Source organism: Osmerus mordax, chromosome 9, assembly GCF_038355195.1.
Source record: "Osmerus mordax isolate fOsmMor3 chromosome 9, fOsmMor3.pri, whole genome shotgun sequence".
Classification (NCBI taxonomy): Eukaryota; Metazoa; Chordata; class Actinopteri; order Osmeriformes; family Osmeridae; genus Osmerus; species Osmerus mordax.
The window spans coordinates 17,351,718-17,363,907 of NC_090058.1; the positions used below are offsets into that span (position 1 = coordinate 17,351,718).

General features: G+C 47.0%; 2 protein-coding genes across 2 annotated transcripts; both read left to right on the forward strand.

The window, feature by feature from the left end:
• Window positions 1-3,363: 3,363 nt before the first annotated feature.
• Window positions 3,364-7,063, forward strand: nceh1a (neutral cholesterol ester hydrolase 1a). Its single transcript, XM_067243384.1, has 5 exons — window positions 3,364-3,538; window positions 4,599-4,854; window positions 5,263-5,332; window positions 5,517-5,688; window positions 5,824-7,063. Exons 1-5 carry the CDS (start codon window positions 3,398-3,400, stop codon window positions 6,433-6,435), a joined length of 1,251 nt encoding a protein of 416 aa, XP_067099485.1. The 5' UTR covers window positions 3,364-3,397; the 3' UTR covers window positions 6,436-7,063.
• A 2,187-nt stretch (window positions 7,064-9,250) lies between these two features.
• On the forward strand, window positions 9,251-12,111 carry LOC136949341 (tumor necrosis factor ligand superfamily member 10-like). Its single transcript, XM_067243604.1, has 6 exons — window positions 9,251-9,434; window positions 9,854-9,997; window positions 10,106-10,151; window positions 10,259-10,366; window positions 10,750-10,979; window positions 11,384-12,111. Exons 1-6 carry the CDS (start codon window positions 9,321-9,323, stop codon window positions 11,591-11,593), a joined length of 852 nt encoding a protein of 283 aa, XP_067099705.1. The 5' UTR covers window positions 9,251-9,320; the 3' UTR covers window positions 11,594-12,111.
• Window positions 12,112-12,190: the final 79 nt, after the last annotated feature.

Sequence of the window (12,190 nt, forward strand, 5' to 3'; positions counted from 1 at the left end):
TATGGACAGGTGCATATATGTGTGGCTTGGCATATCCTCAGAGCTGAACTGAATTAGTAAAAAGCACTGGTTATTGGTGTGTGTGTGTGTGTGTGTGTGTGTGTGTGTGTGTGTGTGTGTGTGTGTGTGTGTGTGTGTGTGTGTGTGTGTGTGTGTGTGTGTGTGTGTGTGTGTGTGTGGGCGTGCATACTTTCCATAGCCCCAAGTATTTTGGGGGATAGTGAAGGCAAAGGGAAGGGTGCATCTGGTACATTGGTCAGGTGGAGAAAATAGAGAATGCTTCTGAAATGTTGTTAGGGGAGTCATGGCTGACATCACCATCATCTGTGAGCACTCCAGTTGATGTTGTAGACAGTCTGTCTGTCTGAGGCTCCTGTCTTCACTGTATCAGGCTCATGGGAGCCAAGAGTATGTACCTGAAACATTGATGTCTCCTCTGGACGATGCCAGACTTGATCATCTAAACTCCTTTGACTTTTTTGGAGGTGTGGTAAAAGTCAGAACACACATAACACAAGCACAGCTGGGGGACAGTGCTAATCTGACTTAGTCTAGTGGTATCCAGACGTGTTTTGGAAATGTGAGGCTAGGGGTCAGATGATCAGATCTCCTGCTGGTTTATGTTTCCACTCAGGCTCTCAGAGGGCACACTGAAGATTACAGTTAGACTGGAGCGCTGGAGATAGGGGGGGGGAGAGAGAAATAAAAAGAGAGAGAAGGAGGGAGATAAATGTAGGGAATGAGAAACAGAGAGAATAATATAGACAGAGAGAGAGACAGACAGAGAGAGAGAAAGAGAGAGAGAGAGGGCTTGAGGAAGAGAGTCAGAGAGAAAGAGAGATAGTGAGAGGGATTGAGAAAGACAGATAGCGAAAGGGATTGAGAGAGAGAGAGAAATAGAGAGACCATTAGGCACAGTGCTTGGGACAGTGTTCCAAAGGGAGGCCTGATAGGCTGGACCTTGCTGGGACAGATTTGGTGCCAGCTCACTGATGTAATGGAGCCCAGTAAAAGATACTGATGTTTACAGGAGAACTGGCTTCAAAGAGCCTGTCTTTGCACGTGCTGTGTTCCCAGTCAAGGTAGAGGAATTTGGGGGTTTCTCTAGTGGTATTACCAGGTGTTATGGAGTCATAAGGTGGGGACTTGTAAATTGAGCTACGAGACATGAGTGAACCTTTCTTTGAAATAACCCGAGTTTAATTGCCCGGTCAGGAGTTTCTGTGCTGTATGGATCACTTTTGCAGCACACAGCAGTTAGGAAGTGTTTGGAGAAACTACAAGGTCCAGGAGAGCTGACACCGGTTGAGGAAGCCCCCTGCCTGAACCATTATCTCAGTCTAGAGTTAAAATATTCTGAAACTCAAACAGTGAATTAGAGAGACATTAAGGCTTATTCAAAATTCGCAAAGAGGCAACAGTGACTCTCAGAGGATATACGAATGAACTACAACATCCCTACATCTATTTCCAGACTTCACTACCCAGACTTCCATTCGTAATTCTGTAGTGCCCAACTGCTGTCAAGACTCTATGGCTGCAGCAGAGAATTTTGGGGGAGAAATGCCACTCTCGGGAAACTTCCTGGTTCTGAACTGGTTGCAGTTCCACTCTAGTTCCATATGAGGGCGCTAATGGACGAGTGCAGAATGAATGGAGGTCTATGGAGTTGTACCCCTCAAAATCCACTTTTCTCAGGATATAATTTTTTAGTAATTTGAATGTTGAATTCGAAAGGGGAGGCAAAAAAAATACACACTGCTGGGTGGTAGATTTTTTAACATCGCTTTTTTGTCTTAAAAATCATTTTAGAATGTCAATGACGTCATACACATCGTACGACCAGAGATACTGCTTTACGGCAAACTCTGGTCACTTCCTTTTTTCCCTAGAGGCATCGACAACACAGCTGACAGGTGACACATGCTATAAAGAGTTTTGGCTTTCTAATGTTGTTGATAATGTTGCTAATGCTCTGACATTCTGGTTCCGCTTTGGATGCCATCAAGCGGGATCTCTGGTCGTAGTCAGTCCTTCACTAACCAATCAGCATTCATTAGCAGAATGCTAGCATGTATGGGCAACAACGACTCAACCTGTAAGAAATCAAAAGGACATAAATACTCGATGATTCAACTTTAGACCTATAATCCGTGTTGAACATGCACAAACTACAATCAAATCTGAGATTCCTCAACGACAATCAGGCGAAAGAGACAAATTTAGCCATTTAGCTCCATAGACTCCCATTCATTTTGCACTCGACCGCGTTCACCCCCAGTGGAACTCTGGTGTAACTGCAACAACATTTGGTACAATGGATTAATAGGGAGTGGCCAGGCTCTCCTTTCGACAGGCTGCAGTCTGGAGCCTTCAGTCTCATGCCCTCCAGTGTCATGCCATCCCCGAGCTTCGCGTCTGGTCCGCTATGTCTCCTTCCTACTTTGGTGTTTTCGGTGTTTTTGGGGGGTGTTTTTAACTAAACAGTAACGGCAATCATACAAATGAATAAAATACTGTAATAGATAATAACATATCTGTCTATAATATAAATGCAGACTATCATGCTAATGAATAAAATAGCCTACTAAAAAATATATGTCCGTTAAATAAATACAAATTATAGACAAACTAAAAATCCATTCTACGGCTGCAGCCTGGAGCCTTCCGTCTCATGCCCTCTCGCCTTGCTGATAAGCAATTGTATTTGCAGCAATTTTCCAGTGAAGTGTGAAAACAATATATAAAAGAATATTTAAAAAAAAGAGTATTGGAAAGAGCGTAACATGTTTATTTTTTTATTCATGTGTGTGCAGATCCTTATCCCTCCTCAGGAAATCCTGCCCTTAAATGGCAGAAATGGCTGATGATGTGTACCTTCACAAAATCACAGAAAAATCACAGAAAGAAGACATCAAAGTCTGCAACCATAAATTGCTTAATGTTAGCTAATATTCGCTAACAAATGTCAACATAAAACGCTGATGCAGTTTTAAATGGAAGTCATAGCAGGTTTCGTCAAATATACGAACATCAGGGACACAACAATAACGTCCAGAAATCAGCAAACTATATGGCTAAAATGGTTAATTTAACAGTTTAAACGTTCGTGCTCACGAATTTACCCGTGACTCCATCTGGAAAATAATTCGCGATTTCGTATTTTTGTCCCTCTGAATCTACATTGGACACACCTGGGCATGACACAGGAGGGCATGACACGGGAGGCTCCAGGCTGCAGCCATACCCAACTCACTGCTGTGGAAAAAAGGGGTGTAATTTGTGGTCCCAACTGAAGAGGTCATACGAGCCTATAATCTGAAACCGGCTCATTTCGCGCAGCCTTTTGAGCGTTTGACGTCCATGTCGCAGAGATATCAAATCACCAACTGGAAAGATGCGCTCATCATTTGTCATTGTGACATTGTTATGGACAGTGGCCGTCGCTTATTATGTTTACATACCTTTACCCGCCACCATCAATGAACAGTGGAAGTTGATGTTGTTGGATGCTGGACTCCGCACTGTTATTAAAATGGTAAGAACAGGAGGCTACATATAATGTTATTATCAAAGTGACAATCTGAATCAGCACATCTATGTGTGAGGGCACAATCCGTCGGTTTCGGGGATTTTGCTTCTATGCGCTGCTGTGATACGCAGTGATGGCTACAGGTGCAGCGCACCTTAACCCAGTTGTGATTTCTTCCTCGCAGTACAGTGACGATGAAGATGACGATTGCTATGCAGCAGATATTCTTACTGCTTCGTAGTTTTGGGGAAAACGTGTGTGTCAGAGAGAGATAAGAGGCTGTGTATGATCAAATCAAATTGTTGACAGTACCCTTATACATTATTAAACGATTTTGCTGTTGATACCGTGAAGCCATCATGATTGAAATGTATTGAATGATTTCTTCTTTTGCTCCCTTGAACTTTCGCCTGCTGAGGCAAAGTCAACAATGACATCTCGATCAAGATAAGACACAGACATCGATCCTCACACAGTTGTTACACCTGAGTGTAAATAATTAACTAGCCTTGGACCAGTATAAGAGTTTTTCATATCAGAACTTTTGATCTGGACTAGAGACTTTGCCACGGAGCGCGTTTGGTCGCACCAAACTGGAAACGGTGTGTGCATGAATGTGTGGAAACGGTGTGTTTGTGGAGAGTGTGTGTAGAGAGAGTGTGTAGCCTACGTGAAGGTATCTGTGACAAATGTGTGTGTGGAGAGTGTGTGAACTGTGTTCCCATTATCCTCCCAGCTATGGCCTTCACCCTGTTGACAGTAGTGTGTGGGGTGAAGAGAGCTACAGTTTTACAGCTACAGAGGAGGTGACAGGCCACCTTCCTGGGCTCCCATGTGACCGCTGTCTCTCCCCTGGTATCGCCGAACCCCTCCTTCCCCAGATGTGTGTGTTGGTGCTGTGCTGGGGGGGTGTGGGGAACACAAACAAATGCAGACTGGGTAAAAGAGTGGACAGACATACTGACTGAAAAACAGACTGACTGACATCAACAGACAAATGAAGAAGCTGTTCAAATGCCTCCACCCTGTCTGTCTCTCCCCTTCCCTCTCTCCCCGTCTCCCCCAGGGTGACGTGGGGGAGTGGCTGGGCCTGGGCCATGCCATATCGTTGATCCGGGGGTCTATGTGGGGCTTGGAAGGGCTGAAGGAGCTAATGGAGGCATCCGGGTTGGCAGGAGGGGGGGGCGGAGGGGTGAGGGTCAGCGAAGACACCTTCGGAGGTGTGCCAGTGCGGGTGTACGAGCCCCCCGCCGGAGGAGAGGGGCAGCTACGGAGGGCAGTGATGTACTACCATGGAGGGGGCTGGGCCCTGGGCAGTGCCAGTGAGTAAACCTTCATATCACTTCATTCAATCAATCAATATTTCTTTATAAAACATGTAAAAACCACCATGGTTGATGTGAAAGCACTGTTTGAGTCTGAGCTGTCTGTATATGTGAAAGCACTGTTTGAATCTGAGCTGTCTGTATATGTGATGTTTGTGTATGAATGAAAGACTTGTGTATGAATGAAAGACAGATATACAATGACACAGTCATTGTATATCTGCATGTGTATCTGCATACAACAAAATTAGAAGCACCTCTCCAGTCGGTGCATTTACAAAGAAACAGCATAAAAAAAGGGTTCTAGTTAATGTGTGAGGTCACACCTGTAAACCATTGTGTGTATGTGTGTGTTTAGAAATGGGATACTCATTACTGCTCTGGCCTTGTCTGTTTCCTGTCCAGAGGATGGTTCTTATGACGTGTTGACCAGGCAGATGTCTGATGAGCTGAATGCAGTTGTGGTGTCTGTGGAGTAAGTGTGCCTCTTTAAACACAACCAGGATGCTGCCTTGTCCACATCACATAGACAGGATGCATGGGTCGTACGCTAGGCTACGCTAGGTGTTTTGTTGCATACCACCAAAGAATGACACTTGATGGTATGAAGCTGTTATTACACCAGCTCAGAAGTTTGAGTGTGTTTGTGTGTGTTGCAGGTATCGCCTGGCTCCAGAGGTTCTGTTTCCTGTGCCATATGAGGACTGTTTAAGCGCAGCCAAACACTTCCTGGAGAAAGGGGTTCTGGGTAAGTACTTGGTGGATCCTCAGCGTGTGGCTGTGTCTGGAGACAGCGCGGGAGGAAACCTAGCAGCAGCAGTTGCTCAGCAGGTAAACACTCACACACACACATACACCCCCCCATGCACACACACACGTCACACACACCATACACACTCATGCATGCATTCATACACACACACCACACATAAACGCACGCACTGACAGTACTCCTCTTTCCCTCAGATCGCCATAGACGACAGCGTGAGCGTGAAGTTCAGCGTGCAGGCACTGGTGTATCCCGCCCTCCAGGTTCTGGACCTCAACACCCCATCCTACCAGCAGAACCAGGCCATCCCCATCCTGTACCGGCCCTTCATGGTCCGCTTCTGGCTCCAGTACCTGGGGGCCGACCCTGCCATCCTGCCCCTGCTGGTAGCCAACAACCACAGCTTCCTCCACCAGCCGAGCATCACGGCGGACATGCGGGCCAGAGTGGACTGGAGTGTCCTGCTCCCGGCCAAGCACAGGGGACAGTACCGGCCGGGCGGAGGGGCGGAGGCGTCCCGGGGCTGGGTGGGGAAGGAGGTGGAGGGTGTGGGGGATGTACGGGTCTCGCCCCTGCTGGCGGAGCTGGCCGTCCTGGCCCGGTGTCCGCGGGCGTACGTGCTGACTTGTGAGCATGACGTGCTGAGGGATGACGGGCTGATGTACGTCAGGCGGCTGCAGGACGCCGGCATCACAGTTACCAGCCATCACTTGGATGACGGTTTCCATGGCTGCCTGAGCTTCAAGCACTTTGAAATTGGGAAGCGGGCTTGCAGGGGGTATATCGCTTGGCTGCAAGAGAACCTGTAAGGTTTGTGTGCGCATTTGGGCTTATATGAATGTTAGAACCCATTCCCAGGGACTAAACCCACTGTCACATCCAGTGTGTTGTAATCATGGATATGAAATGGTTGTTATTGATACAATATTTACATTTACATTTATTCATTTAGCAGACGCTTTTATCCAAAGCGAGTTCCAATATGGTTGTTACCATAGATACTGTGTGATTGGTATCATAGATACACTATGATTGTTATCATAGATAGCAGATGGTTGCACTAGGACTTGGTCCACAAAGGCACTTACAGCATTCCTCATCTCTTTGCACTTGGCATGTCCTGTCATTGGTGTGTGTGGTCTGTCACTGAGACCACAACTCTTTTCTCACCTCTTATATTTTTAGTGGTTAAGTCAACATTTTATGAAATGCATTAGCTTAAAGAAATGTGTTTGATCTGTGGTGGTCAGGAGGATCAACTGTCTGGTCACTGGGTTTGAGTCAGGCCCTTTGTCCTGAACAAAAGTCAGAAAAAGGTTGAAGTGTGTACAGTCGGTCATATCCCTCAGGTGTCAGTGCAAATCCTCTCAGCCATGCAGTTCTGTAGCTCTCAGTAGCCTACAAACCTCTGGGAGTGTTAATAAACACAAACCTGATAGACTGTATCTGTCCTGCTTCCGCCCTGGTACAGGTCTGAGGGGAGAGGAGGGGTGAGGCAGGGAGGGGGATGGAGGGTAGGAGAAGATTAGGGGAGAGGGAGAGGAGGTTGAAGGTGGAGGGGAGAGGAGGATAGGAGAAGAGGAGTGGAGAGGGGGAGAGGAGGATGGGGGAGGCAAGAGGAGGGTAGAGGTGGAGAGGAAAGGGGAGTGGAGAGGGGAAGGGGAGAGGAGGAAAGGAGAAGGGTGTAGGATCTGCTCTTCCTCAAGCTCTCAAGCTCATAAATCGCCATGACGAAATACTTAAACCCACTCAATCTGAGACACACACACACCCACAAACCCACTTACACAGACAAGGACATAGTGTTGAGGTTACAGGGGAGAAAAAACAAGTGGAATGTGGAACAAGTATGAATAATGTTTTCATTTCAACATTAGTTAAATAAATTGTTTATGACTGGAGTGGATTCATAAGCACATCACACATCTGCCCAGTCTCACATATGGAGGGACAGCTTCACCTTTCACCTACACACTCAAACTCAATCCCCAGGCTAAAACACACACACACACACACACAGAGACACACACACTATGCCACATCACAAAACAACCCCTTTGCACAACGCCCAGTCCAACAAACAACAAAATCTAGAAAGTGAAACCTTGCCCCCCTGTGGTGAATTTATGTCATAACAACAAACTGTCTGGAGACAGGACAGTTTTATTACTGCTTCAACTATACTGGACAGAATTTACTTAACCCTCTCAAAAGAGCAAATGCACCATCTCTCTCACACACCACACATTTTTGCTATATGTTCACCATCTATTCTAGATCTTCATAACCTCTTAGATTTTCCTTTTGGTGTAATGTACCAGTTCACATTCAAACCGAGGAGAAACACTCCCTCTCTAGACTGGGGGAATTCCATGACTGCATTAGAACAGGAATGAGGAGAGATCACTGGGGAAAAGGGTGATGGGGACAGAGGGAGGAAGAGAGAGAAGAGGGGAGGAAGATGGTGGGGGGGACCTCCTCTCCCCTCCACAGAACAAAACAGCCTGAATGCCTGGGAGGGATTAGTCTGGTGGAGAGGACGCATCTCATTGGTCGATGGTACATCCCTGGTTTCACAGACTGAAGACTTGTAAAGTGGGTGGGAAGAGAGGGAGGAGGATAGAAGAAGACGAAAGGGGGGGGGGGGGGGGTTACAGATGTCAAAGGTGATTTTGTCTTAAGACTTTGGAAGGAACTTTGATTCATTAGACTGGTCCACATTCCTTAGGTCAACAGTGTTTGTTTGTGTGTGTTTGTGTGTGTGTGTGTGTGTGTGTCTCAGGGTGTCAGCTTCACCACCCCAGGGTAAAGTCATCAGGTAAGGGTAAGCTGACAGCCATGGGAATCAAACCTCTCAGTTATCTCCTGCAACAGTCACATCCGACTCAGGATACCAATCTGTTAGAAAACACTAAAACATACTTCTGGTCTACAGTCTCCAATTACAACATTTAAGTATGATGATGAAAACTCATATGAACTTGGCACAGTTCTTTCCATTCTTCTCTGGTCGTGTGAACCTGCCAGGACAGGAAGTGGAAGAGTGTGTGTGTTTGTGTGTGTGTAAGTAAGTGGGCTTCTGTCTGTGCGTGTGTGTACCTGCTATCACGCAGGTTCTGGCGCCAACCAAGGGTAACATCCTCCAGCACAGAAAGCCTCTACCTCAGTCTCTCTCTTCCTCATTCCAGACAGAGGTGGAGAAGGTCGATGAGAAGGTGGAGGAGAAGGTGTAGTAGATATAGGTGCTTATTTGGAATGTGAAAATACTTAACAAAAGAAGAGAAGAAGCTGTGACTATATCTGACCAAATACACTGTATCTTAAGAAAAAGTGGGAAGCTTTTATAATGATTATCAAACAGAGCAAAGAAATTCACTAAATAACGATTGATCAACAATCTGCACATGGTTCTCACAATGCATTTTATGAAAAAGGGAGACCCCAGTAATGTTTTGAAGAAGGGCGTAGAACAATTGTTGGCCTCTCTCCCCAACATAAAAGGGATGGGACATGGGAGGTGTTAAGAGACATAATTTGCCTAAACGTCCTGCATACTTACCCTGTAGATTAATAGTACTGCTCCCTCAACTCCACTCTCCCCTGCCCTGCGCTACAGCTGCGGAGAAAACCTCTTGATGAACTGACTACTGCATGGATCCCCGTCTTTCAAGAGGACAATCGATTATCGACGAGCATGCCTGTCTCCCTCTCTCAGCAATGCCTGGGTCTGATTGTACTTGGAACGATCTTTCTGCAAACAATCGCAGTCGCTATCAGTTTTATGTTATTCAACAACGTCCTGGAGACGGTAAGAACACAGACCGGTTTACAGTATTGATTTGTCCAATTGATCTTTCGTCCATGTTCTGGTTGAGTATCACACCACTATGCACGCACTTGCAGTCAACTTTAAACTGTACGAGGCAGGCCGTTTACTTGTAGCTTTTCACTCGCAAGCAGAGCATTCAGCAGATGGATTGTTTTTGCCTCCATGATTCCGCGTGAGTTGGAATATCGTTAGGCTGTGAACACCCAAACGATGGGCAAATAGAAGGTTTAAATGCTGCAATCCCCTGACATTTTTAAATGTACCATAGTTTGACGCAAGGCATTTGATCTCAACCCTTTGCTCATCACATGTGGATCAAAGCGTCTATTCATGAAGCTGTTATTGTGTGTGTAAATTTAAAGCACACATACCTACTTCTCTAGTGATCTCTCTATCAGATGCATCAGAGCTTCTCGCGGAGTAGTGTCTCGTGTCTGTTGAACCCCAACGTGCACCCCGGGCGCGTGAACGCAGCAGGGGGGGAGCAGAAGGCCGACCCCTGTTGGCAGGTCATGCAACAACTCCACTACCGCATAGAGAAGGTACACAGCTCTTTATCTCGTAGCTTTTGTTGTTGTTTTTTTGTAAATAAACGGAGGCTGCAGAGGATAAAACGGAGGCTGCGTTTGACTTCTCGTCCTTACTTGCAGACCATGGCTGAGCGGTTGCAGCGGGAAGTGTCAGCCCCAGTGATAAGTAAGATCTTTTCAATGTGACCTGACTGATATTGATCCATACAGTCTAAGCACCTCATGACCGGAGTCTCTCTCTCTCTCACACACTCTCTCTCTCTCTTCCTCCAGACCAGGTATCTGGGGTGTTTCCGGTCCAGGGGTTCTGCAGTGACCTTAGTCTTGGGGTGTCTGCTCACGTGACAGGAGGCCTCCGACAGAAACAGCCACCAAAAGAGGGTGAGCCATGCAGTCTCCTGTCCTCTCTGCTATCTCGCTCTTTCTCCCCTTGGCTCCTACTCCCTTAATATTCTCCTAAAGGAAGAATCCTAAGAAATACGGCTTATCTAACAGTGCCATAATGCTTTCTCTTATCCCCTCTCGTCTGAGAAGACGAATAAAACTTGAGGCATCTAGGCTGGCCTGTCCGAGATCCAGCATGTCTTCATTCCTGAATGGACAGCAGATGTTTCAGTTTCCTTCTCCCTTTCGGGCCAGGCGATGGCTAGCTCACTCTGTCTGTCTGTCTCTCTGTTGGCCTGCCTGTTTGGAATAGAAAGAGCTGTGCCACCAACTCACCCTTCTCTTCTCAACACCCTATTTATGCCTGTGTGTGTGTGCAGGCTCTCCCAGCAGCAGGGGGTTTCTGGGAGAGCGTATCCGTGAGTGGGACGGGCAGAGGGGGCTGTCCTTCCTCCAGAACGTGGAGCTGAAGGGGGGAGAGCTGCTGGTTCCTCGCGCCGGCCTCTACTTCATCTACGCCCAGACGTACTTCAGCCTCCCCCCCACGGAGGAGACGGAGGGGGACGCGAGCGAGGAGGGGACGCAGCTCATCCAGTACATTTACAAGAAGGTGAGCTGTGCTCTTTTGACCCTTTAACCCTCTAAGGAGTAGCGTCACGTGAGCGTTGGAATGTACGCGCCACAGCGTGACATTGGATATATGTGATTTGAACAATTAAATATATTCTGATAGACAAAAAACTAAGCAACAACTGCTTTAGATGGCAAGTAACATTAGCATGGTAGTAGCATTGCTTCAAGTATAATGCTAGGTAATTTACTATGCCAGCTAACTAAGCTGCTTGCTACCGTTTCGGAAAAATAACTTACGCTGTGGGGACCGTTGGAAATATTTGATACTCACTCTTTAAAAGCTTAACAGCTGCATTTCTGGTGGAATGGGACAAACAGAAAGTCTTAAACAGAGAAGAAGTGATCTACTTCCAGGTCATCTGTGGTCATTTCCTGTTGTAGATGAACTCGTACTCGGTGCCCATCCTTCTGATGAAGTCGTCCAGAAGTGCCTGCTGGTTCCAGCGTCAGGAGTCGGGCCTGTTCTCCCTCCACCAGGCCGGCACTGCCCGCCTGCAGCCCGCGGACCGCCTGTTCGTCACCGTGAGCAACGCCAGCGCTGTGGAGACAGACGCGAGGGCCAGCTACTTCGGGGCCTTCCTGGTAGGCTAGAGGGGCCCTAGCAGGGAGAGGTGCCCAGGGAGGGTGCCTGAGTGTAGGTGTGGAGTGTAGCGGGCTGTATGGAGGGGTGGAGAACAGAGGAAGCAAGGATTGTTCAGTCTCCCAGAGCCCTTGTAAATAAACTGTCTGCAGAGATCACGTGTCTCTAGGGAGCCGACGTCTTATCCTCTGTCACGTGTGCAGGAGTGGGGCTGGGGACTTCAGCGTCACACACATGGTGCCAGTGATGCGTGTGTTTGATGGGGGTGGAAGAGTGTTCAGGAGATGAATGGATGTGTGGTTATGGTTTGTTTGTGATGAGGTATTCAGGCAGTGGATGTGTGTGACTGTGTTTTTGCAGTATGACAACGTAACACATCCAGTAATGAGCTTATTGTGTGGTCTATGGAGTGTCTGATACTACTCTCATTATTATCTAATCTGGAAATTCTGTTTCTGTGTTCGTTGGCTACAACAGTTAAGTCCTTATACTGGAGGTGTGTGTGTTTCCCAAATAATGTGAATATAGTTTTGCTCTTTATACCCAAGGACTCTCTCTTCCATATTTGACCTTAATGCACACACACACACACAAACAGCAGCAATGTC